The sequence below is a fragment of the Dromiciops gliroides genome, chromosome 2, assembly GCF_019393635.1.
Source record: "Dromiciops gliroides isolate mDroGli1 chromosome 2, mDroGli1.pri, whole genome shotgun sequence".
Classification (NCBI taxonomy): Eukaryota; Metazoa; Chordata; class Mammalia; order Microbiotheria; family Microbiotheriidae; genus Dromiciops; species Dromiciops gliroides.
In genome coordinates this window covers 302,459,188-302,484,086 of record NC_057862.1, presented here as the reverse complement: position 1 = coordinate 302,484,086, position 24,899 = coordinate 302,459,188, and the positions used below count along the sequence as shown (strand labels likewise).

At 36.0% G+C, this 24,899-nt stretch overlaps 1 protein-coding gene and 1 non-coding gene across 6 annotated transcripts in view; one reads left to right on the top strand and one right to left on the bottom strand.

Annotated features, from left to right (window-relative positions):
• The window catches only part of VRK1 (VRK serine/threonine kinase 1), a 367,797-nt gene that overhangs the window by 304,339 nt on the left and 38,559 nt on the right, over nucleotides 1-24,899 (top strand). For all 5 annotated transcript variants that reach the window (XM_043989848.1, XM_043989850.1, XM_043989849.1 and 2 more), the window contains 4 exons: nucleotides 12,448-12,517; nucleotides 12,977-13,064; nucleotides 23,136-23,244; nucleotides 23,345-23,437. In XM_043989848.1, the coding sequence (XP_043845783.1) occupies nucleotides 12,448-12,517; nucleotides 12,977-13,064; nucleotides 23,136-23,244; nucleotides 23,345-23,437 (360 nt within the window). The remainder of the gene's footprint in view (nucleotides 1-12,447; nucleotides 12,518-12,976; nucleotides 13,065-23,135; nucleotides 23,245-23,344; nucleotides 23,438-24,899) is intronic.
• Nucleotides 15,172-15,276, bottom strand: LOC122744786. The gene has a single exon (XR_006355131.1). It is a non-coding gene; the product is annotated as a U6 spliceosomal RNA (small nuclear RNA).

Below are 24,899 nucleotides of genomic sequence, written 5' to 3'. Positions count from 1 at the left end.
TTCAAGTTTTCCTTCAGGCACTAATTTATGAAACTTGGAATAATGAGAATCAAGCAGTGTAACTCAAGCTATTATAATGAAAATCCCCCTACAAGGAAGGATCATGGAACTCATTTCATGCTTTTTTCCCCCCATCACAATGGAGAATTCCATTATAACAAAATAAAGGAGACACTTCCTTGGCATTCATTGTAGGAAAACCTATCTATTTCTGTAGAAGAACAATACTTTAACTGAAGACTATTTTATTAACATATTTCAAATTTGAATTGCTTTGCCCAGTCTACAATATCCAGGGTTTAAAGAAGAAATTAGGACTGACATTTTAACCTGGAATATCACCAAAAGTATCTTTAAGAATTCTAGGTGTCAAAATGAAGATGACAACAGGGGGAAAAAAATCATTAAAATGTGATATATTTCAATGGCAGAATCTGAATGCATTTGGCTGCCATTTAGAAATAAAGTTGTATGAAGTATATCTTGCCTACTAAAAATTATGAAATATGATTTGAAAATTCATATCATCACTCATGAGGAAAATCAAACATGAGTCTGAAAACTTTTTTTTCCATGCAACCACCAATTACAGATATATATTAGTTTATACCTGAGGCACCATGATACAGTGAACCAACTGAGTTCCATTTCTACTTTTGCCCTGAACTTATTGATAACATGACTACTTGGGTAAACTGCATTATAGAGTTAAGTCAATTTTCAAAATTTGATTCTGGCCAGAAAATATGACATAACTGGGAGAAAAAAAAGTATTGTTGGAATTTTGGGGTTTGGCATTATTCAGATTAGAGAGGTAGCTCACTGTACTGGGTAGAGCTGGTCTCAGCCTCAGGAATACCTCAGTATAGATCCCACTAGTGATAACTACTTAATGTGTGACTCATTGATTTGCAAATTATTTAATTTTTCAATAGGTAGCTCTCTTAGTTAACTTACAAAGAAAGGAACAATCTGCATTGGTGTATGAATTTTCTCATGGGTGAGGGATGGCTTCTCTCATGCTAGTGAAATCATAGTGCTATACTCTATCCCTGTCATTCATATTTAGCAGTGATTTTTCATTGAGTAATTTAAAACATTTTTTTTAATTTACTTTACTTGTCAAGATAAATCGGGGGCAGCTAGATGGCGCAGTGGTAAAGCACTGGCCCTGGATTCAGGAGTACCTGAGTTCAAATACGGCCTCAGACATTTGATACTTACTAGCTGTGTGACCCTGGGCAAGTCACTTAACCCTCATTGCCCTGGGGAAAAAAAAAAAGATAAATCCATTATGTGACCAGTCAAGTCACTTATCTCCATAGTTATATTTTCTCATCTATAAAAAGTTTAGTTACCGTGATCTTCAGTTATTTATGGGCAAAGACCTCATTTTTGCTGTCCTTGCTTGCTGATCAGTGTTTCTTTCCACCTCTGCTTGACTAGGTCAGGCTCATTAAGACTATGACTGAGGCAGGTATGGAGCACATTGTTTTGAGAAAGATCTGGTTTCAGGCTGGTGCTCCAGGTTGTTTTAGGTACATTCACAGGGAAGGTAGGCCCATTAGCATTATTTCCTCACTGAGACCAGTAGAGCAGAAAAGAGAGTAAAGATGGAAAGTCAAAGGATCTGGATTCAAATCCTGTCTGCACTTGCTGCTTTTCTGAATTCGCTCAACTTTTCATGGAATTTAGTTTTTTAATTTAAAAAATTAAGTTGGGGACATGGTTTCCATGGTTCTTTTCAGTTCTAAATCCCAGGAAACCTAAGTAAAAGATGCTTGTAAGCCTTAACCTGAAATGGGAATGTATCTCACAGCCTCAGGTAGAGACCATTACCAACAATTCTGACCTTCTTGGTGCTTTTAGCCATGTTGCCAGTTGCAGGCCCAGAGCTTGAAGAAGCCAAATTATAAGACTTTTAAAGCCTATCATAACCTGACTTTTCCATTCTTCTTATTCCTTATTCCCCTCCCTGTACTCTAGGATCCAGTGACACAAGCCTCCTTTCTGTTTATTATACAAGATACTATATCTCTTGACTCCACGACTGGATCTTCTTTCCTTCTCTCTTCCTCTTGGATTCCTTCAGGTCTCAGCTCAAATCCCACTTTCTGCAAGAAGCCTGGTCCTTGATCTTGGTACCCAATTTGTCTCCAGCTTATCCTGTATGTATCTTATTTGTACATAGTTGTTAGCATGTTGTTCCCCCATCACATGATATTTTGAGCTTATTGAGAGCTGAGGGGTTTGTTTGTTTTTTAAATTTCCTTCCTTTGTATCACTAGTATTTAGCACAGTGCTTGGTACATTGAAACTCATATCTTTCCCTTTCTCAAGGTCTATAGTGAGACTTCTAATACCTATGCTCATCAATCTAATCTTCATGCCACCCCCTCCCCCCGCAAACCCCTGTACATACATTCAAATATTACTATATACTCCTTACATTTTCTAAAAGCTCTTGTTCTTAAAACTAAGTTGATAATTTTTCCTTTATTGTTGATCTCTTAGGCTAAAGTAGACATGTCATTCCATCCTGTGGCACACTCCCATTTCTTCCTTTTAGGAATCATCAGTGGCTCCCAACTGGCTGTAGATAAAAAAAAAAAGAGCTTGTCATTTAAAGCTCTTTACAATTTGGCTCCAGCCTAGTTTTCCAGATTTATTTCATATTACTTTTCACATACTTGGCATCAGAATAAATGTAACCCTCACCATTAATTGGTATGGAGAAAAATATAATATAGAATGATTTCTTTATAGTCTCATCTCAAGAAACTTGTTATGAAGTACCAGAAGGACCTCTTTATAAACGAATTTCACCTCTGTCAATGACACATATGTATATGTCATTGAAAGAGGAGGTGATATATATCTCTGGGTAGCTGATTTTGAGCTTCTGAATTAGCTTTTGTGCATAAGTAAATCAACAGCTTCAAAGGACTTGTATATTTAGAGGGAAAAGGATCTTAGAAATTTGTAGGAAAATAATTGTCACATTTTTAGACACTCCTATTATGGGACATCACTCAGCTAATTTTCCTCTAGCTAAATTTATTACCTAATCCATATCCTAGTGACTATTACTGAGGGATATTCACCCTCCTTTTTCAATGAATTGATTATCTTGCCCATAAAATAGAGTTGTACTAAATGGCTTCTGAAGTCCATTCCAGCTTGAGATCTTTAATCTCAACTTCTGCACTCATACTAGGGAACACCAACATTTTGATCTTTTTTTTTTTTATAATAAACATTTTTATTTAAAGTTTCAAGTTCCAAATTCTATCCTTCTTTCTCTCCCTCTCCTCCCTCTTCTCTCAGGTAGTAAGTAATCAGATATAGGTTATACATGTTATTTTGTACAAGAGAACTTGAATAAAAAAAAAGATGAAAGAAATAAAGTGAATAAAGACATGCTTCAGTATGTGTTCAATCAATATCATTTCTTTCTTTCAAAGTAGATAGTATCCTTCATCATTAATCCTTTAGGATTGTCTTGGATCATTATATTGCTGAGAATAGTTGTTGATCTTTCTTTAAAAACCATACCGCTCTAGTTTCTTGGTTTACTTGATTCCATGACCTTCTCCTTCTACTACTACTTCTATCAGCTACATTCAGGGACAGTCACACTCATGATCTTGATCTTGCATCATCCACAAGTGCTAAAGTACTTGATAAAGTGCTCTAAAGTTCCTTTCTTGGATTGTAATCTCCTATCATTTCATTCCTTGTGCCTTACTCTTCCTTTTCTTCCTTCTAGTTCTCTGCCTGATGACCATTCCACCCATACCTCAGTACTTTACTAGGTCATCACCCCAGTTCTGGTTACACGTTTTCTCCCTTCATATTTTAATTTTTTTAAACATTCATTTTTAAAATTTTAGTTTCAAATTTTCTCCCTCCTTCTGGTCCCTTCCCCACCCATTAAGAAAGCTAGCAATATGATACCCATAATACATATGAAGTCATGTAAAACATATCCCTTCATATTTTAAACTCCTTAGGGAGCAAGTTCAGCTCTATGCTATCATTTATTCTCAAATCCCTTTCATCTTTGCTTTTATCCTATCACTGTTCATACTTTGCCATATCTCAGTGCTGGATTACTCAGACTATCTGTTTCCTTGAACCCTGTTCATGTGCTGCTGACACATGCAAGTTTTCTGACTTGCTCCTACAAATCTTAACTGCTTTCACTGCACCAAGTGAATCCTTCTTTCATTGTTGTTGGGTCGTGTCTAACTCTTCATGACTTCATTTGGGGTTTTCTTGGCAAAGATATTGGAGTGGTTTGCCATTTCCTTCTCTGGCTCATTTCTACAGATGAAGAAACTGAGGCAAAGTTAAGCAACATGCCAGGTTCACACAGCTAACACTAACCCTTCTGTTCCTTCCTAATTCCATTTATCACAGTGAATACTTCAAACTTTCTCTTTAAGATATAACATTATTCCCATTCCTCCATTATCTTAGCTAAAGCCCTCATGCTTTACTAAGAAAATTGAGGCTATTTGCCTTGCTCCCTTTTTTCCTGTCTTCATTTCACCAACTTTTTTATGTCTTTTGCCACTCTGTTTTCCTTTACTTCAGTCTCTGAGGAGGTTCACCTTCTCACCAAGGCCATCATCTCTTCTCTCTAATCTTAAATCTTGTTTTCCCTATCTACCAATATCTTTTTCCCCTTCATTATCATGTGCCCATGTTTTGATTCACCTATTACCCTAATTCAGGCTCTTATAACTCCCACCTCCAAGAATAAAGTGGGGGTAGAATTGATGCATGACTTTTTGTTTGCAGATTATTGTGCACTCAGTGCAGCTTCTGAGGCTAAGAAGCAACAGAGTATAGATTGATACTCTGCTGCTTGTGCTAATTTTGGCCTGACAATCAACACCAAGAAAACAGGTTTCCCACCAGCTATCATTACACCATCCATATATGGAACCACTGGTTTCAACAAATGGAGAAATTGTGAATTCAGTGGATGAGTTCACTTATCTTGGCAGTATACTTTTCAGGGATGTCCCTATACATGATGAGCTTAATTCATGCTTTGCCAGAGCTAACTCAGCATTTGGGAAGCTCTGAAAGAAAGTATGGGAAAGAAGAGGTATCAGAGAGCTGTTGTACTGACTTCAATGTTGTATGAACTGTGAAATCTGTTACCATTTACTAGTGCCATGCCAGAAAATTGAAATGATTCCATTTGAATTGTCGTAGAAATATTTTGAAGATTACCTGATAAGGACACAGAGGTCCTTTCTTGAGCCGAATTCCCAAGTGTTCAAACTCTATTGCAGAGAGCACAACTCTGATGGGCTGGCCATGTTGTTCAAATGCCAAATGTACATTTACCTAAAAGACTATTTTATGAAGAACTCACACAAAGCAAGTGCTCACACAGAGGTCAGAAGTGGTGCAAAGATACTCTCAATATCTCTCTGAAGAACTTCAGTATGGATTTTGAGATGGGAGACATGACCACAGGACCACCCAACATAGTATGCCTGAATCAAAGAAAGTGCTGAACTCTTTGAGCAAAGCAGAATTCCAGTAGCACAAAGAAAATGTGAAATGTGCAAATCTAGAGACATCTTCATCCCAAATGTTCAAACAGACCGCTTGTGCCCAAGCTGTGTTATAGTCTTCTGACTGCATATGGACTTATCAGCCACAGTCAAACACATTATACCTTGACTGCAACATTGTGATGTCATTGTTCCTTTTAGAGTAGGAAAGATGAACAACAGCAACTACCTCCCAAGATTGTTGACTGCCTGACTCAGACCACCACCCTCTTACTTCAAGTTGGATATTTGATCAAAGTGAAGCACTTGTAGATTACTTAATAGTTAAGTAAAAGAGGTTTACTTAGTTTTGTAAGGGGCTAAAATTCTAGCTATACTGTCTAAAAATCTAATGAGTGGTCGCCAATAAATTAGAAGCTTTAGCAAGAGTTTAGATTTTTAAGCATTTATTAAGGAGCATAAGAATTTGGTGAAGAGAAAGAGGCCTAGATGCCTATATCTATCTGTCTCAGGCAGCCAGCATTTCTAGCTCCATGGTCCTGACGGCAAAAGAGAGCCTTGCCCTTTCTTCCTTCCAGAAGCCTCCTGTGAAAACTGGAAGCATCCCATCCACATGTACACACAGCTCCAAGCTAATTGGCTGGTAGTTTTGATTGACAGTACCCACGAGCAAACCTTACTTCCTGACGCCAAGGAAGGCTTGCCCTCAGACACTTTCTCCTCATCAAGGAGCTTTCCTACAGTAACTCTCCAGCAGGTGGCGTCACTCTTAACTGTCACAGTTTTACATAGGATATTTATCAGAGATATAATAACACTTATCTATTAGATGTGACCTCCTTATGGAAGCACCTGGCCAGTAGGATAGGATCCAGTAACTTACAGTCTCTGGACCACTGCTGTTTGAACGCCTGGTGCCTCAGGCTAGTCAAGTCCTTCAAAGAGCTTTGTCCCCTTTGAGGGAAAACTCAGCTCAATGTATATTGCTTGGGGACACCCTGGTAGATAGTGGTAACACTGCCTTAAGTCACTGCACTATGCACCACTTTCCACATAGCCACCAGAGTGATTTTCTTTAAAAAGTTTTAAAAATTCTTTTCTTATGTAATTAATGAACCTTATTTCTTTCCCTCCCACTTCTCCCTGACTCCAGTTGGAAAAAAAGAAAAACAGAAATTTTATAACAGATATACAGTCAAACAAGACCTGTTCTCTTTGGCCATGACAGAAAAAAATGTATTATTTTGGCTTTGTAGTCCATATCTCTGTTAGGAATTGGCTAGCATACTTCAATGTTGGTACTCAGAAATCATAATCAGTCATTGCATTAATCAGAGTTCCTAAATCTTAAAGTTATTTGTTCTTACAGTGTTGTTATCATACAAATTATTTTCTTGATTCTGTTTGTTCTGTATTAGGTCAGCCAAGTCTCTAAAAATGTTCGTTATTTATGTTCATCATGTTCATTATCATTTCTAATGGTGTAATAATATTCCATTATACTTATACCAAAATTTGTTTAGCCCTTCCCCAGTTGTTAGACATCCTCTTAATTTCCAATTCTTTGCCACTAGGAAAAGAGCTGTTATAAATATTTTGTATGTATTTTTCTTTTCCCTCTTTTTCTGTTCTTTTTGTGCTGGAATATGGGGTGCTAGTGGTAGTATAAGTCTAGTAGTGATATTGCTGGGTAAAAAGGTATGCACAGTTTAGTGACTTTGTGGGCATAGTTCAGAATTGCTTCCCAGAATGACTGGACCAATTCATAGCTCCACCTATAGTATATTAGTGTCTTCCCTCAGTCCTACCAACAACTGTCACCTTTCCCTTTTTTGTTGCCTTTGCCAATCTGAGGGGAGGAAAGTGGAATCTCAGAGTACTTTTAAAAAAAGATAATAAGCATTTTTATTTATAGTTTTGAATTCCAAATTTTATCCTTCCTTCCTTCCCTTCCCTCCCCCCTCCCTGAGGCGATAAATAATCAGATATGGGTTATACATGTGCAATTATGTAAAACATTACCATATTAGTCATTTTGTACAAGAAAACTCGAATAAGAGAAAAAATGAAAGAAATAAAGCAAAAAATAGCACGCTTTAGACTGTATTCAGTCAATATAAATTCTTTCTTTGGAGGTGGATAGTATATTTATTTCATCATTAGTTCTTTGGGATTGTCTTGGATCATTGTATTGCTGAGAATAGTTAAGTCATTCACAGTTCTTCATCAAACAATATTGTCACTGTGTACAGTGTTCTCTTGGCTCTGCTCACTTCACTATACATCAGTTCATATAGGTCTTTCCAGGCTTTTTTGAAATCATCTTGCTTGTCATTTCTTATAGGACAATAATAGTGCATCACCATCATATACCACAGCTTGTTTAGGCATTCCCCAATTGATGGGCATCCCTTTGATTTCCAACTCTTAGCCACCACAAAAAGAGCTCCCATAAATATCTTTGTACAAATAGGTCACAGTACTTTTAATTTGCATTTCTTCATTAGTTATTTGGAGTAATTTTTCTTATGGCTGTTGAGACCTTGGCTTTTTTTTTTTTTAAACTTTCAGTTAACATCCTTTGATAAATGAGGGAATAGCTTGTTTCTATAACTTTAAATCAGTTCCTTATTTATGCTGGAAATAATATTTTCTATAAGAAAAATTTGCTGCAAAGATTTTTTTGCCTCCAGTTAACAGTTTATCTTCTATTTTAGCATTATTGGTATTGTATTTTAACTCTTCCAGGAATTTTTGTTGGGCTTGTGTCCAATTCACTTTTTTTTTTCTTTGAGAATTTGCTAATACCTATTTTGGCATCATTGTTTAATGATTTTGTGTTGATCTTTTCTGTCACCATAGTAGTTTTTTATAGTCAGTTTTTGTTGTTGTTTTTTTCATCTTTCTAGCATATTTATTGACTTTGAACTTTATTTTAAAGATCAGCTATGTTCCTTCCATAGTTCTGGGTGTTTGCAAGTTTTCAGTGCTTCCAACATGATGTTATATGGGAAGAGGGGTGGTCACAGTTCTCCAGTTCTGGGTTCTGGTCCTTACCCAGGAAGGGCTTCTGGTCCCTTGCAACCTCAAGAGATACTTCTCTTCATGGCCCCTGCTTCCTCATGACCAAATGTATTCCTTTTTGTATTTGCACTGTGACCTAGAAGTCAGTGTAGGCAATGGAGTTGCTAAACAGCGTTTGGTCCTGCACCCAGTGCTAACAGTGCTAGCACAGCTAGATCTGCTTTTGTCATTTTTTCTGACTCATTGCTGGATCCCCTTACTTTTGCTGCTTTGTGAGTTGCTGAACCTACTGCTGCTGCTGCTGTTGCAGTTACTTCCAAGGCTGGTTTTGCCACTATGTGGGTTCTGGACCAGGGTAACCCAGTGTCACAGATTTCTCTTTCTGACCTAAATTGTCTTGGGCTTGAAGAATGTCTTCCTTGAGGCATTATTTTAAAGTTGTTTGGAGGGAAATGTTGGGAGAGCTAGACTGTAGTGCTTCCTCTGCCCTGCTGTGTTGCCTGTGCCCCCAGAAGTCTGTCCATAGAACTGAAAGGAAATTTCTTCGTTGCTCCTCTAATTGGTTTATGATATGACCTTTTATATTTAAGTCATGCATTCATTTAGAATTTATTTTGGTATGTGGTAGGTTGTGTTGGTTTAAACCTAATTTCTGCTGTACTATTCCAGTTTTCCCAGCAGTTATAGAATAATGAGTCCTTACTCAAGAGCTAGAGTCTTTGAATTTATTAAACAAGAAGTTACTAAATTCATTTCCGGTTTTTTTGTTCTATTATATATGTTGGTATGCTGATTTTTTTTCTGTTAGTGTTGGTTAGGTTCAGAATAAACAAAGTTAAAAGAAAAAAAACAAAGAGGTAAACAAATAATTTTTAAAATGTGTAGGATATTCCTGAATGGTCAAGTAACAAAATGAATACAAAAGGATGGTCCAATTATTTAAAGGTTTCAGGTCTGCCAAAATTTGGATTGAGCTGAGATTATTGAGGAAAACTAAGGGAAACAAAGTTTTTTTCCTCTTTTTTTTGCTTTATTGACAAATTAGAGAAATAAAAGGTTTAGGATCTCTGTTTACGATAGATGGGATGATGAAAATGAATAATAAAAAGAAGGTATCGCTGCTCAGATTTTTAAAGAATTAATATATATTTTATTTGGGTACAGTATATACTTACAAACAAGTACCCAAGCAAAGAATGATAAAAAGCATTTTTCTTGAAAACAGTTTATCAGTTATTAACAAAGAGGGATGTGTCCTTTAACTCTGAATAACAGACAAATGCATCATTGGCTGTCATATTTGACAATATCAACTATTATTTTTTTCTGTTGTCTCTATTGAAGAGAATGAACTTTGGAGAGGAAGACAGAATGAAAAGGGTAATTGTTGATACCCAAGAGAAAAAGGGAGATAAAAAGAGGGCATCTCTCTGTCCTTGATGATTTCTAGACATTAGACCTAAATTAACTACATTCAAGGGTACTTACTGCCAGATGTGATTGCTGAGCCCACTGTTAGTGCTCTTTTTAAGATGTTGGAGAATAGGGAACTGAAGAAGGATAAATATCTTTCCAGTTTTCAAAAAAGAAAAAGATAATGCAATCTGTAAACTACTGGTCACTGAACTCATTTGATTCCTGGTAAAATTCTAGAGTGCAATTAAAGAAAAAACATGCCTTTTTTGCATGACCTTCTTTTACTTACTCTTCTTCCACTCAGAGAACTCACCTTTAAAGCACAGAAGACAAAAGTAAGAGAATAAAGAAAAGTTTAGCAAAAGTAACCAATGCATTACTCAAGTCCTAAGTTATGTGCAGTGTTTCATACTTATAGTAAGGGAAGAAGGTACATTTTCATCACTCTTTGGGATCAGACTTGGCCTAGGGTTACTTTTCATCTACTCTATTTATCTTTTATGTACCTATTATATGTATTGTCTCTCATTAGAATGCATGCTCCTAGAAGACAGCAGCTTTTTGGCTTTTAAAAACAATTTCCCAGGGCAGCTAGGTGGGGCAGTGGATGGAGCACCGGCCCTGGATTCAGGAGCACCTGAGTTCAAATTCGGCCTCAAACACTTAACACTTACTAGCTGTGTGACCCTGAGCAAGTCACTTAACCCCAGTTGCCTCACCAAAACCAAACCAAAACAAAACAAAACAATTTCCCATTGCTAACACAGTACTAGCAATGCTTCATCAAGAAAGTCATGCAAAAGTAATCAAATTTCCCTTACAAGATTACTAGACTGTAGGCCTGGAATATGATATAAGTAAACTTTACCTAGGTTTTACTAAAGCATTTGTTAAAGTATTTCAAGTCAACAAAGTATTTATTACATGCCTACTATGTGTCTTCAAGTTGCTCACATTTAACTGAGAGAAACATGGACATAGAAAAATGTAAAATATATATGAAGTTAAAAAGATGGCGAAATGTGGGCTAGATTCTATTATAGTGAGGTATATTCCTAATCTTTGAATGGCCAGACCCAAAGAATAGTCATTAATGGTTTGTTGACAACTTCAGAAAAGTCTTCAGTGGAGCACTATGCATAGATCTCTGTTGGGCCCCTTAATGTTTAACATTTTATTCACCTACTGAGACAAAGTTGAAAGGAAAACCTCATTCTTTGAATTATATAGAGTTGGGATCCAAAAATATTGTGACAGACTGAGCTCCAATAAGATAAAATTTAATAGGGGTAAATGTAAAGTAATATACTCTGGTGTAAAAACAACAACAAAACCCCCACAACTTTCCAAATAAATATGTGGTTAGATAGTAGTTTGTCAAAAAAAAAAAATTAGGAGTTTTAGTGGACTGTAAGCCTTAGAGCAATAGGTAGAATTTGTAAAGAGGTAAGTTGGGTCTTCAGTTATAGAGGATCACAGTTAGAATATGCAGACAAGCAGTAGACTGGCTTTGGAGATTTGGGGCTCCTCTTTACTTCAGGAAATGACCTGGTATCCAACTTGAGGGGGATTCATGGTCAGGTATGGATTTGACTAGATGTCCTGAGTTCTCATTCAGTTCTTTAATTCTGTTATTTTGTGATGGATTAAGGAGTGAACTTTTGTCTGAAATATTAGGCCAGCCCCCACAGTTGGCATTTATACCTAGAGATTGTTGACTAAAATTAGTAAACATCAGGGTCAGTTTAAAATAAAGTATGACTCAAATGACCATTGATTAGGAAATATAACAGAATATTGCTATATTATCAAAACTGAGCAAACTTAAGTGAACTGGTGTGGAATGAAGTGGGCAAAGGTACAAAAACTCTACAGAATGACAACAAAACTGAAATTGAATGATGTCTGATTTTAATGATCAGGTTTTAACAATCTCCTTACAAAGATAGTAGACTTACAAAGGTGGTAGGGAATATTTTATATATTCACAGTATGTGTTGGTTATTTTTTCTTAACTGATTTTTATTCTTTTTCTTTATTCTTAGTTACAAGAGTATCTTTGTGGTTAGATAAGGGGATAAATTGGGGAAAAAGGTGATGTAAAAACAAAAAAATGAAAAAATATATACATATGTACACCCATATACATATATGTATATATATATGTATGTATATGTGTGTATATATAACATAAGCTTCTTTTGTTACAAAGATTGAGCTCATTATTTGATTTTACCTATTTTATTCCTTATAGAAATAGGAGTTAGGGGAAAAGTAAGTCTTAGAATATTCTGAACGCATTTTAAAATTTTCTACTATATTGGATTTAATCTTGACTTATGGGGCTTAATTATCAGTAAATATTTCTTATTTGGCAGATAAATTAAAATTAGAATAATTTTCTTGTTTCTAATAGAGAAAATCTCAATTTAAAATGGTAGCACTAATTTAAAATAATTTGTATTTTAAGGAACCAAGTGACAATGGACCTCTTTTCACAGAATTAAAGTTCTACCAGAGAGCTGCCAAACCAGAGCTAAGTAAGATAATTATTACATATTTTAATGTGAATTTTCATTTCATATGTCAGTTCTATCTATATTATTTGAACCCATACTACGTCTTGTTTTATTATACAACTTTTATATGTTTTTACATATTTTTTATCTTATCTCTAGAATAAAATATAAATTCCTCTGTTTAACTCTTAAAGACTTACACAACTTAATCCCAGCCTACCTTCCTTGTCTCTTTTTATATTATTCCCCTTCCACACTTTATGATCTAGCCAAACTGACCTTTGCTGGGGATACAGATACAAAATTTTCCAAAACTTCTTCAGGATAGTAAATTAACTTTCGATTTTTATATTCTTAGGTATTGATTTATTAACAAATAGTTTGATGTTCCTTTATGTCTAAAGTGGATTTGTAAATTTTTTGGTAAGAGGCTTTTATTTGCATTGACATGTAATAAACTTTTTGTTTTTTAACTTGTAGTTCAAAAGTGGATTCGTTCCCATAAACTGAAGTACCTGGGTGTTCCTAAGTATTGGGGTTCTGGACTACATGATAAAAATGGAAACAGGTAAAGATAAGCATCACAGTATTTAGTGTACTTTTTTTTTTTTTTTTTGGTGAGGCAATTGGGGTTAAGTGACTTGCCCAAGGTCACATAGCTAGTGTCAAGTGTCTGAGGTGGGATTTGCCGGTGCTCTATCCACTGCGCCACCTAGCTGCCCCGTGTAACTTTTTAATGATTAATTTTTTAAACAGTAAATTCTTCCTATGACAATGTGTATTTAGTATGATATTCATTAAGCTTTTCTATCTTGTTTACCTATCTGATTTTCCACATAGAAGACTGTTATATTTTATTTTGTTGTTTGGTCGTTTCAGTTGTGTCCAACTGTTTGGGACCCTTTTTAGGATTTCTTGGCAAAGATACTAGAATAGTTTTTCATTTCCTTCTCCAGCTTATTTTATAGATGAAGAACTGAAGCAAACAGGGTTAAGTGACTTGCTCAGGGTCACACAGGTAGTGTTTGGGGCCAGATTTGAACTCATGAGCATGAATTTTCCTGACTCCAGGCCCAACAGTCTATCCACTGTGCCATTCAGCTACTGTGATATTTTATTTGTATAATGATTATTTGTTTCATAGGTTAGAAATAAAGACCCATCTTTTGAATACCAGGAATCTATAGGGGTTTTTTTATGGCTCTAAGACTCAGAATGCAATAATCTCAGAAAAATTCTCCCATGTTTGTAACTTCAGCACTACTCCCCCTCATCCTCCATATCCAATCAGATGCCAAATCTAACCTTTCTTTCTCTGTAACCTCCCTCCCTCCCTCCTTCCCTCTCTTTCTCCCCTTTTTAAGATGTGCATATTACTTGCTTTTCAAAGTTCCTGTGAGGATTAGACAATGTCATTAAAATAATTTTCATGTTATAAGACAACATATATGTGCCAGTGAATGTTATTAGTTTCTTTTAAATGTGATTCTGTTTATAACTTCTACCCATCCACACTGTCCATGAACATTAAAAGCCTTCACTGTTAGGGGCGGCTAGGTGGCGCAGTGGATAAAGCACCGGCCCTGGATTCAGGAGTACCTGAGTTCAAATCCGGCCTCAGACACTTGACACTTACTAGCTGTGTGACCCTGGGCAAGTCACTTAACCCCAATTGCCTCACTAAAAAAAAAAAAATGCCTTCACTGTCTTGGTCAAGAGACCGTCTTCTTTTGTATTCTCTTTAATTCTCTCCCCCTCACCCTCAATTTAATGGCATTTTATTTTTTCCCAATTATATGTAAAGATAGTTTTCAGCATTCATTTTTGTAAAATTTTGAGTTCCAAATTTTTCTTCCTCCCCAAGAGAGTAAGCAATATGATATACATGTACATTTCCACATTAGTCATGTCATGAAAGAAGAAACAGAAAAAAAGAGAAAAATCACAAAGAAAAAAAAACAAACAGAAGAGTAAAAATAGTATGCCTCCATCTGCATTCAGACTCTATAGTTCTTTCTCTGGATGTGGAAGGCATTTTCCATCATTAGTCTTTTGGAATAGTTTTGAACCGTTGTACTGCTGAAAAAAGCTAAGTCTGTCATAGTTGATCATCTCACAGTGTTGCTATTACCATGTATAATGTTCTCCAGGTTCTGCTCACTTCACTCAGCATCAGTTTAGTTTCCAGGTTTTTCTGAAATCTGCCTGCTCATCATTTCTTACATCACAATAGCATTCCATTACATTCATATACCACAACTTGTTCAGCCATTCCCCAATTGATGGGCATCCCCATAATTTCCAATTCTTTGCTACCATAAAAAAGCTGCTATTAATATTTTTGAACATGTGGATTCTTTTCACTTTTTTTTCCAATCTCTTTTTTGATTTTAATATTTAATCCCTGGAGACATCCCCCTCCTTTCCATCACCAAAGTAACCAAACACGGAGGGAAAAGCGGAAGATTTGAGTATTCGATTTCTCCTCCCTTATAGAAGCCAACAACTGAAGCATTTTTACCAACAGGATGGCTGCACAGCTGACGAGGAGGGAGGAATCATCGGGGTGAAACCATAAATGCTCAGTAACTTTTTTTTTTATATAAAAACGACCAACTCTAAGACATCCAGACTTCTTGACTCCGTTGTTGGTTGCACTCACACACAATTGGTTAAAAAATATGGAACACTTCACAAATTTGCATGTCATCCTTGTGCAGGGGCCATGCTAATCTTCTCTGTATCGTTCCAAATTTAGTATATGTTCTGCTTAAGCAAGCGCTTGTTTCCCTTTTTAATGATATCTTTGGGATATAGGCCTAGTAATGGTATTGCTGAGTCAAAGGTTATACGCAATTTTATAGCCCTTTGGTCATAGTTCCAAATTGGTTAGATCAGTTCAGAACTCCAGCAACAATTTATGTTCCAATTTTTCCACATCTTCTCCAACATTCATCATTTTCCTTTTTTGTCATATTAGCCAATCTGATAGATGTGATTATCTCCACAATATTTCTGACATTTGATCCCTTCACTCCACTCATGCAGCTGTCACCTTAGTTTAAACTTTGATCACCTCTCACCTAAATGATTTCAGTAGTGCTCTAATTGGTCTTCTTACTTCATGTCTTGACATTCTAGTCTGTTCTTCACATTGCTGACACAGTAATTTTCCTTAAGTACAAATTTGACTCTAATTTCTTTCCTTAGACAATTCCAGGGGCTTCCTGTTGCCTCTAGAATATCTAGAATAGCATAACTCCTGTTATGTTTAAAGCTTTTGTAATCTGGTCTAACCTATTTTTTCAGCATCACTCAACATTATTTCCCCTCTGGCACTCTCCAGTCTAGACAAACTATCCTTCTCTGTTTTGCCCATATATGACACTCTGTGTCTCTGTGTCTGAGCATTTACTATCAACTTGCCTAAAATGTGCTTCCTCCTTACCTCAGCTGTATAGAGTCCCACTCTTCCTTAAAATACAAATCAAGTAGTATTTTCTTCATGAGGCCTTTCCTGATCTAAGTCCAGTTACCCATGCCTTCCCAATGTAGTATCTTGAATGTAACTACCTTGTATGTGTATATTAACTTTATTTTGTATATATTTTATATATATTAGTCTCCACTATGAGAATGTTTACAAGTATAGACCATTTTAATATTCTAATAGAACACTACAAAATATAACAACTTTGAAGTGCCACCTCAAACCTGTTGGACTGGCAGAGGTGATGAATTGCAATTGTTAGTGTGATTATGGAAGAGTTGGTGCATTAATCTATAATTGGCAGAGTTCTGAATTCTTTCTGAATTCCAGAATGCAGTTTGGAACTATACTCAAAAAGTACCTAGACTGTACATATCACTAGTAGGAATGAAGAGACTGAAGAAAAAAGAATAGGACCTATGTTTACAAAAAATAATTTTTTAAAGTAATAAACATTTTTATTTATAGTTTTGGGTTCCAATTTTTATCCCTCCTTCCCTCCCCCTCCCTGAGCCAGTAAGCAATCAGATATAGGTTATATATGTACGATTATGTAAAACATTATCATATTAGTCATTTTGTGTAAGAAAACTTGAATAAAAGAAAAGAATGAAAAAGTGAAAAATATCATGCTTCAGTCTGTGTTCCATCAATATCAGCTCTTTTTTTGGAGGCGGATAGTATGTTTCATCATTAGCCCTTTGGGATTGTCTTGGATGATTGTATTGTTGAGAATAGTTAAGTCTACAAAAAATATTTGTAGTAACACTTTTTCTTTTAGCAAAAAAACTTGAAACCAAAATATGTGCCAGTCTTTTGGGTGATGGCAAAGAAATTACTCTATAAGGCATATGAATTTAATATAATATTGCACTGTAAGAAATGATGAAAGGCACAGATGCAGAACACCTGCCAAGATGTGTATGATCTGATGTAGAGTGAAATGAGCAGAGCCGGAAAAATCATTTATACAGTTTTCAACTCTTTACAATCTGGCTTCCCATCTCAAAGTTATTCTCTTTGTTACCAATTCCTTCTTATGGTATCTTCTCAATTCCCATCCTTCTTGACCTCTGTAGCATTTTATGCTATTGACAACCCTTTCCTTTTGAATATTTGTTGACAACCCTTTTTTTTTGAATATTCTCTTCTCTGCTTTTTATGACACTGCCTACTATTCTTCTGCCTGTCAAAATCTTCTTTCTCAGTTTCCTTTGCTGAATCATTATTCTTGTCCTTTTCCATAACTTTTGAGTGTACCTCTGTCCTAGGGACCCTTTTCTCTCTCTGTTCTTTCTGCCTTTTTTTTTCCCTTTGGGGCAATGAGGGTTAAGTGACTTGCCCAGGGTCACACAGCTAGTAAGTGTCAAGTGTCTGAGAGGCTGGATTTGAACTCAGGTCCTCCTGGATCCAGGGCCAGTGCTTTATCCAGTGTACCACCTTGCTGCCCCCATCTGTATTCTTTCTTACTTGGCGATTTGTCACATTAGTTGTCATCTCTATGGAGATGACTCTCAGTTCTGTATGTCCGGTCCTAGAGACTCTCCTTAGCTCTAAGCCTGTAGCATCAGTTATCTGTTGGACGTTTCATATTCAACATGTCCAAAGCATCTCTCTCTCTCTCTCTCTCTCTCTCTCTCTGTTTCTGTCTCTTTTTCTAGATCCCACCTCTCTTCCAAAATTCTCTTTTACTGTTCAAGGCACCAGTATCCTTCCAGTTACTCAGATCCGAAAACTTGATGTTATCTTTAACACCATAGTCTTAGCCCACAATGTAATGAGTTGGCAAATCTTGTTGCTTCTGCCTTCATATCCTCCACGTTGTCCTTTCTCTCTGCTCCCATGGCCTCCACACTAGTTCATTCTCTCATCCCTTCTCACCTGGGCTATGAGAAAGCCTCCTAATTATTTTCCCTGCCTTAAGTCTCTCCTACCCAGTTAATCTGCCACACTACTGCCAAAGTAGTTTTCCTAAATCATAGTACGGACCATATCATTTCCTTACCCAGTGAATGCCAGTGGTCGTCTGTTATTGTTTGTTTGTTTTTGCTTTTTTGTTTTTTGTGGGGCAATGAGGGTTAAGTGACTTGTCCAGGGTCACATAGCTAGTAAGTGTCAAGTGTCTGAGGTCAGATTTGAACTCAGGTCCTCCTGAATCCAGGGCCAGTGCTTTATCCACTGCGCTATCTAGCTGTCCCTGTCTGTTATTGTTAAAATAAAATTATAAACTCCTCTGGCATTTAAAGCCCAATCTGTTTCTTACCTTATATATTGTTTCCTCTTATGCCGTCTGTGGTCCAGCCAAATTAGCTTCCTTGTTATCCTTGCTAAGGAAATCTCCTGTCTTCTTATCTCAGTCCCATCTCCTTGTTTCTATACATTTGCCCTGCCTTTCACCCATGTCTGGAATTCACTCTTTCCTCATCTTTACTTCTTAGAGTTTCTTTGTTCCATCATAACTCAAGTGCCATTTTCTACCTGTTGTCTTTCCTGATCTCCTCAACCATTAAAGCTTTTCCCATGAAAGATCTTGTATTTATTTTTATGCATTTTGTGAATACTTGATACTGTTAAATTCAATAAATATTAATCCCCACAGTATGTGGATTTTGGGGGGGAACTTTGTAGAAAATACACAGATAAGATATATTCCTTGTTCTTATGATGATCATAGTCTTGAGATATGACATATACACAAATAATTATAGTACAAAATAATCCATTATAAGTACACAAGTAAGATGTAAGGAATATTTAGTGAATCTTTGTTGACTTAAATTTGAATAAGTATGGGGAAAGCCTCTGGGCAGCCAAAATTGAATTTTCATAAAGACTCTTCAGTGAAGTTCATATACTTTATTCATAGGCAAAATTAGTTAGCCACACAGACTATGCTCACTTTAAACACAATATTATACGTTGGGTTTTCTGAATCCTAAACCTGAAGATTAGAACAAACAAATTATACTGGGGTGTTGCTAAAGGCATATAAATTGATGGGGGGAAGAAATAACAACAACAACAACCAGGACACATGAAAAATTAAAACCAAGGAAAAAAGGGTTAGCAGTGTGCTAATTGCTGGGGATGCAAAGACAAAAATGAAATAATTCCTGACCTCAAGGCTCTTACATTGTATTGAGGGAGATAACACATACATAAAAGTGTATGAAAGACTATACTTTCTGTTCTCTTCTTGCTACTCACACATCCAGCATTTTTGTTCAAGTCCCCATCTTCTCTTACCTGGACTAATTAATTGTAATCCCCTCCTAATTGGTCTTACAGCTTCACGCCTCTTCCTCTCCAATCTATCTTCCACACAGCTCCCAAAATGATTTTCTTAAAGCTCAGGTCTGACCATATCATTCTCCTACTCAGTAATTCTAGTGACTCCTCTCGACTTTTGGATAAAATATTATTTAATCCTTTTTAATGTCTATTTTTTTGTGTAGGTTTAATAATATATAAAATTATTAGCACGAATGTATACATGTATAATTTTTAAATAATTGTATACATTGGAAGTATATGTGTCTACTGATTTCTTTCTAATAGGGATGTAGTGATAAATTTGGAGACAAGTTGCAATAGACACTTGGTAGGGTGGGATAGGATCTCAGGAAAGAGATGAAGGCCAAATATATAGATGCTGGAAGTCATCTGCATAATGTCTTCATGATAACTTAGAACTGATCATTGATCAGGTGCCTAAGCTGTAGTATGTAGAGGTGGAAAAAGAATGCCTAGGAAAGAATAAGAGCCTTGTGCATGACATGAATGGTGAGCCAGCAGAGGAGACTGAGAAGGGGTAGAAAGACAAAGGGGACAAGAACCAAATGAGAACAGAGCCTACCCTTCCCCCAACCCCCAAATGGAAAAAAACCACAAATAACCAGAGAAGAGACAGTATCCAAGAGACTGATGTAGTCAACAGTGTCAGTGTGCAGCAAAGTCAAGAAGCATGATTATTGAGAATAAGACTATTTTCAAAGGAAGTTTTGCCTCCATTACTATGGATAGAACTATGAATGTATGTCAAGCTTGCATTAGCTTTTGTTAGTCATGTCACACGCTTGGCTTGTACTGAGCTTATATTAAACTAAAACTTCTGCCTCTTTTTCAGCTAAATAGTTGTGAAGTGAGGACTTACTCATTCTTTACTTGTATAGTGGTTTTTTTACCCTCAATATAGGACTTTATATTTATTTCTATTTCTTTTCTTGTTGGATTCAGTTCATTATTTCAGTTTGAGACTTATTATTATTTTTGGCTGGGTAATGGGGATTAAGTGACTTACCCAGGGCCACACAGCTAGTAAGTGTCAAGTGTCTGAGGCTGGATTTGAACTCGGGTCCGTCTGAATCCAGGGCCGGTGCTTTATCCACTGCTCCACCTAGCTGCCCCCACTTATTAATTTTCTTATTAATATTGGGTATTTCTTTATCTTCTGAAAATATAATAAATTATGTTATCAATATATTAACCGAGTTATTATAGAATATTGTTGTTGTTTGTCCTTTGTTTTTGAGGACCAGTGACATCTTTTGGGCACTAAATAACATCACTAGATGTCTTTCTAGGATGGCTGTATTTATTAGTCAGTACTCTTGGTGTGTGGTCATTTACTCAATTATGAATCTGTCAGTCAGCAGCCATCTTCTGCCTTGCCATACTCTAATCCTCATTTTTCATTTTGCATCACTAATTTTGGTATAGTTTGATAAATATATCTGTCTTATAGCATGTGTTAAGGGTTAAAATTCTAGCTAAACTGTCTAAAATATCTAATGAGTGGTCGCCAATCAATTACAAGCTTTAGCAAGAGTTAGACTTTTAAGCATTTATTAAGGAGAATAAGAATTTGGTAAAGAGAGAGAGAAAGGCCTAGATTCCTATCTATTAAAGGGAGAGCACATTTCTAGCTCCCTTCTCCGCCAGCGTCCTCAGGAAAGAGCCCCAGAGTCAGCGCCAGTCTCTTCCTTCCTCCTCCCACTAGTCCGCGTCACTTCCTCCCGCCAAAGAAAAGACTCCTGGTCTTGCCCTCAAAGACCTTCGCTTCATGGGCAGAACTCTTCTACAGTAAGTATCCAGCAGGTGGTGTCATTCCAATCGTTACAGTCCCCCCTGTTGTTCCTCAAGAAACAAAATGTTTCCTTGACGGAACACATGGAAGGCTTAAAACAAACTAGATAATATCCAAGGGCTTTTCTAGTCCTAAAGTTCTCTTATTCTATAAAGGCTAGAGTTAAAAATATAATATTTTCTTTTTTTTTTTTTTAACAACTTTTACATTGATATGATTAGCATTTAGTTCCCTGTTCTGGGTAAACTGGAATATATAAAACTATTGTTTTTATGTCTTTTATTTGAAATTTAAGTCATTTAAATGTTTTGTGTGTGTGTGTGTTGTTGAAGAAGTCAGTTATATTCAAGTCTTACCCACTTTGAATATGTCTTGATCAGTTAGGTATCATCTTGTTTTGATTCGTGAACACAGATTTAATTAGTAGCACCATTATAAGACAAAGGGTATATGTTCTGTACTCTAAGGATGCTGTAACTTTTTGTGTGTGTGTGTGGGGGCAATAAGGGTTAAATGACTTGCCCAAGGTCACACAGCTAGTAAGTGTCAAATGTCTGGGGCCAGATTTGAACTCAGGTCCTTCTGAATCCAGGGCCGATGTTTTATCCACTGAGCTACCTACCTGCCCCCAGGATGATGTTACTTTTAAGTGTAAGTTCAAAGGATTTAGAACTACTGGGGATGCTTAGAGATATCTGTTCCAGGTTCTTTATTTTATAGATTAAAAAAAAACAACAACTACAGGGCCAGAAAAGTGAAATGAGTTGTCTAAGGCCACATACACAATGACTAGTGTAAAGAATTGTTATTTGAGGTTTTTATGCCTCGGTGTGCACTAGCCTGGTGCTCCGCAAACTGCATGGTGCTCTACCCACTGGTTGTAGCCGTTGCCAGGGCTCTGGCACCTCAAGTCATCACCACTCGCCGACGCCTACATGGACCTGGCAAAATTATAATGATTGGAAGCTTAGTGAGGGCAGTCATGTGACTGTCAGAGCGGCCATCCCATTGGCTGGGGCTGTGTGGGGGTGTTTCTAGGTTTGGGGGAGGAGAATTGGGCATTCTAGGTGGAAGCTGGAAAGCTACAGGTGTTCTACTGTGTATTTTCAGCTGATTCCTGGGCGGTGGTATTTTTTCAGGTATTATAATTTCCCTTTCCCCATTTTATTTCCTTTCCCTTGATCCTACTGATCCTGTTTGTGTGGTTTTTTTTAAGTTCGTTCTTGTTAAAATAAATCTTGTTCTGTTTTGAGGGAGGCTGCCGGTCTCCTTCCTTGCCCCAATATTGCAGTGAGCCCCTTAGCTAGCCCTCCCCAATTAAAAATTGGTCCCCACACTAGCAAAACTAATATTTGAAGACAGGTCCTCTGACTCCAAATCTAGTAGTCTTTCTATTGTATCCTATATGTTAAGTATTCAGAAAAATACAGAAGGTGAAAGTGATAAAGTTAAAACAAGAGATGTGTTTACAACTCTGTTAAATATTACAGTATATTTATTATTTAATATATAGTGAAAACTTTTATATAGTTAGTATTCTATATTTTTGTTGCAATTTACTGACACAAACAAGTTGGCTATTTTGCCTTATTGTTGAAGCTACCACATTGAATCTTCATTGAATCTTAATATTAATGATTTGACATCTTTTGGTGGAATATGTGTTTTAAAGAAAAACATTCTAGCAACTCTGGGGTAAAAATATATTTTCTTTTACAAGAGCCATTACATGAAAGTAATCCTATAATAGGAATAATAGTGATTCTAAAAATGGGAAAAGATTAGTTTTCTTTTGATCAGGGTGAATCCATTGATGTTGAATATACAGGATTCTCTCTAGTGAGTAATATCCCATTAACCCTTATTCAGGCTGGTTTAAGACAAAAATTTAAGAGGAAGCATTGAAAGAGTATGTTAATTTCCAATAGAAAAATTTTTTTCAAGTATTTGTGTTTAGGTTATTTTGTTTAGAACCTTTTCCTTTAAGAGGTAAGCACAATCTCTTAATTGCAAAGTGGATCACTAAGTTGTATTTTTTCCATTGGCTTTTTATTTGCCTTCAGTTATAGGTTTATGGTAATGGATCGTTTTGGGAGCGATCTTCAGAAGCTGTATGAAGCTAATGCCAAAAGATTTTCACGGAAAACTGTCTTGCAGCTAAGCTTAAGAATAGTAAGTGTTTGTAATATTGTGTAAGCTACTTTAAGGTCAATACATGTCCTCTGCTGGTTGGAATTAGTATTACATTAATTTCTATTTGTTGATTTCTTAGCTGGATATTCTGGAATATATCCATGAGCATGAATATGTACATGGAGATATCAAGGCCTCAAATCTTCTTCTGAGCTACAAGAATCCTGACCAGGTAGTTTTATAACTTTAATTTTTTTCTATTTAAGACCTATTCATCAAATCAAGTTACTTTGAACTTTTGAACCCCAGCAGAAGTTTAACTTTTTAGAAGTGGATATAGTAATAATAATATTTCTACTTGACACTTTTATCTAGTTAGCATTCTATATTTTTGATGCAATTTGCTGACACTTTATCAAGTTGGCTATTTTGCCCTAAATAATGTTCAGGAAGAGTGCTTGCGAATACAAAATGAATTTCAAATAGCTATTTGGGGGTGGAAGCTTAAAATTATATAGTGCACCAATGAATTATGTTTGCCTGTCTGCTTTGTCACTTTTTCATTTCCTTTGTTCAAGAAATCCATCAAATGTAAGTTCTTCTCTTACTTAGAAAATTTGGTCTTTAACATGTTGATTATTCAAATCAGTTGTTTTACAGAAATATCTCAGCTGTCTAGTTTTTTATACTCTTTAGTGTCTAGAATTCAAATGTGTATTTCTATAGTCTCTTCCTTTCCCTCCACAATTTTTAACTTTGTTAGGAAAGAAGAAAAACTAATATTACTGTACTTTTAATATAGTTAGCAGAGAACTGAGGTCTACATAAATTTTTCACTTGTATCTTCTTATATTCTTGATAAAAACTAGCATTGGACTGATTTATAATAGAGAGATGGAGAATTTTTAGCTATAGAAATATATCATAATATGTAAAACAAATATTCTAGTATCTTAGTTGATCTAAGAGAACATTTTTTTTACTGTCTTTATTACTTAATTATTGTTCTTTTCTTGATTTATTTGTTTCTGTTCCATTTTCAAAGAATTCCCTTGTCTGCTCACTTGCATGCTCTTTTGAAATGGCTGGCTGGAGTTAGAGCCTTGGATTAGAGCAAAGTTAAGTAGCCCGCGAGGCCAAGATCATGACTTCATTACTTCTGAGATCTAATTTCCATTTCTTCCTTCCTTCTTCTTCTCTGTATAATAAAAAGTTACTTTACGAAGTATATTATAGGATTTTGTATAGGGAACATCATCTATAAATCCTTTAATTAAATTTTGTAATCAATAAAATATTGTGCCAGTCTTATTCTCTAGAATTTAGAGCATTAAGAATCCTTTAAAGGTTGTCTAGCCTAAGCTTCACATTTTATAGATAAGGAAACTGAGGCACAGAAATGCTAAATAGCTTTCACAAAGGCACACAGAAAGTGGCAGAACTGTAATTCAAACCCAGGTCCTGTGGTTACAAATTCACTACTTTTTTTCAGTTTACCACTGTGTGAAGTGAACTGATATTGCTTTTATCTTATAAATCAAACTGAGAAACTTGATATATGCTGCAATAGTGGCTAATAAACAGAACTAGAGTTAAAAATCTTTTGGGAGGTCCTTATTAAGAGTCTCCTATGTGTTTAACCTTGTGCTAGGTCCCATAATTACCTCAAGCAAGGATGTGATAAACTAGAGGCA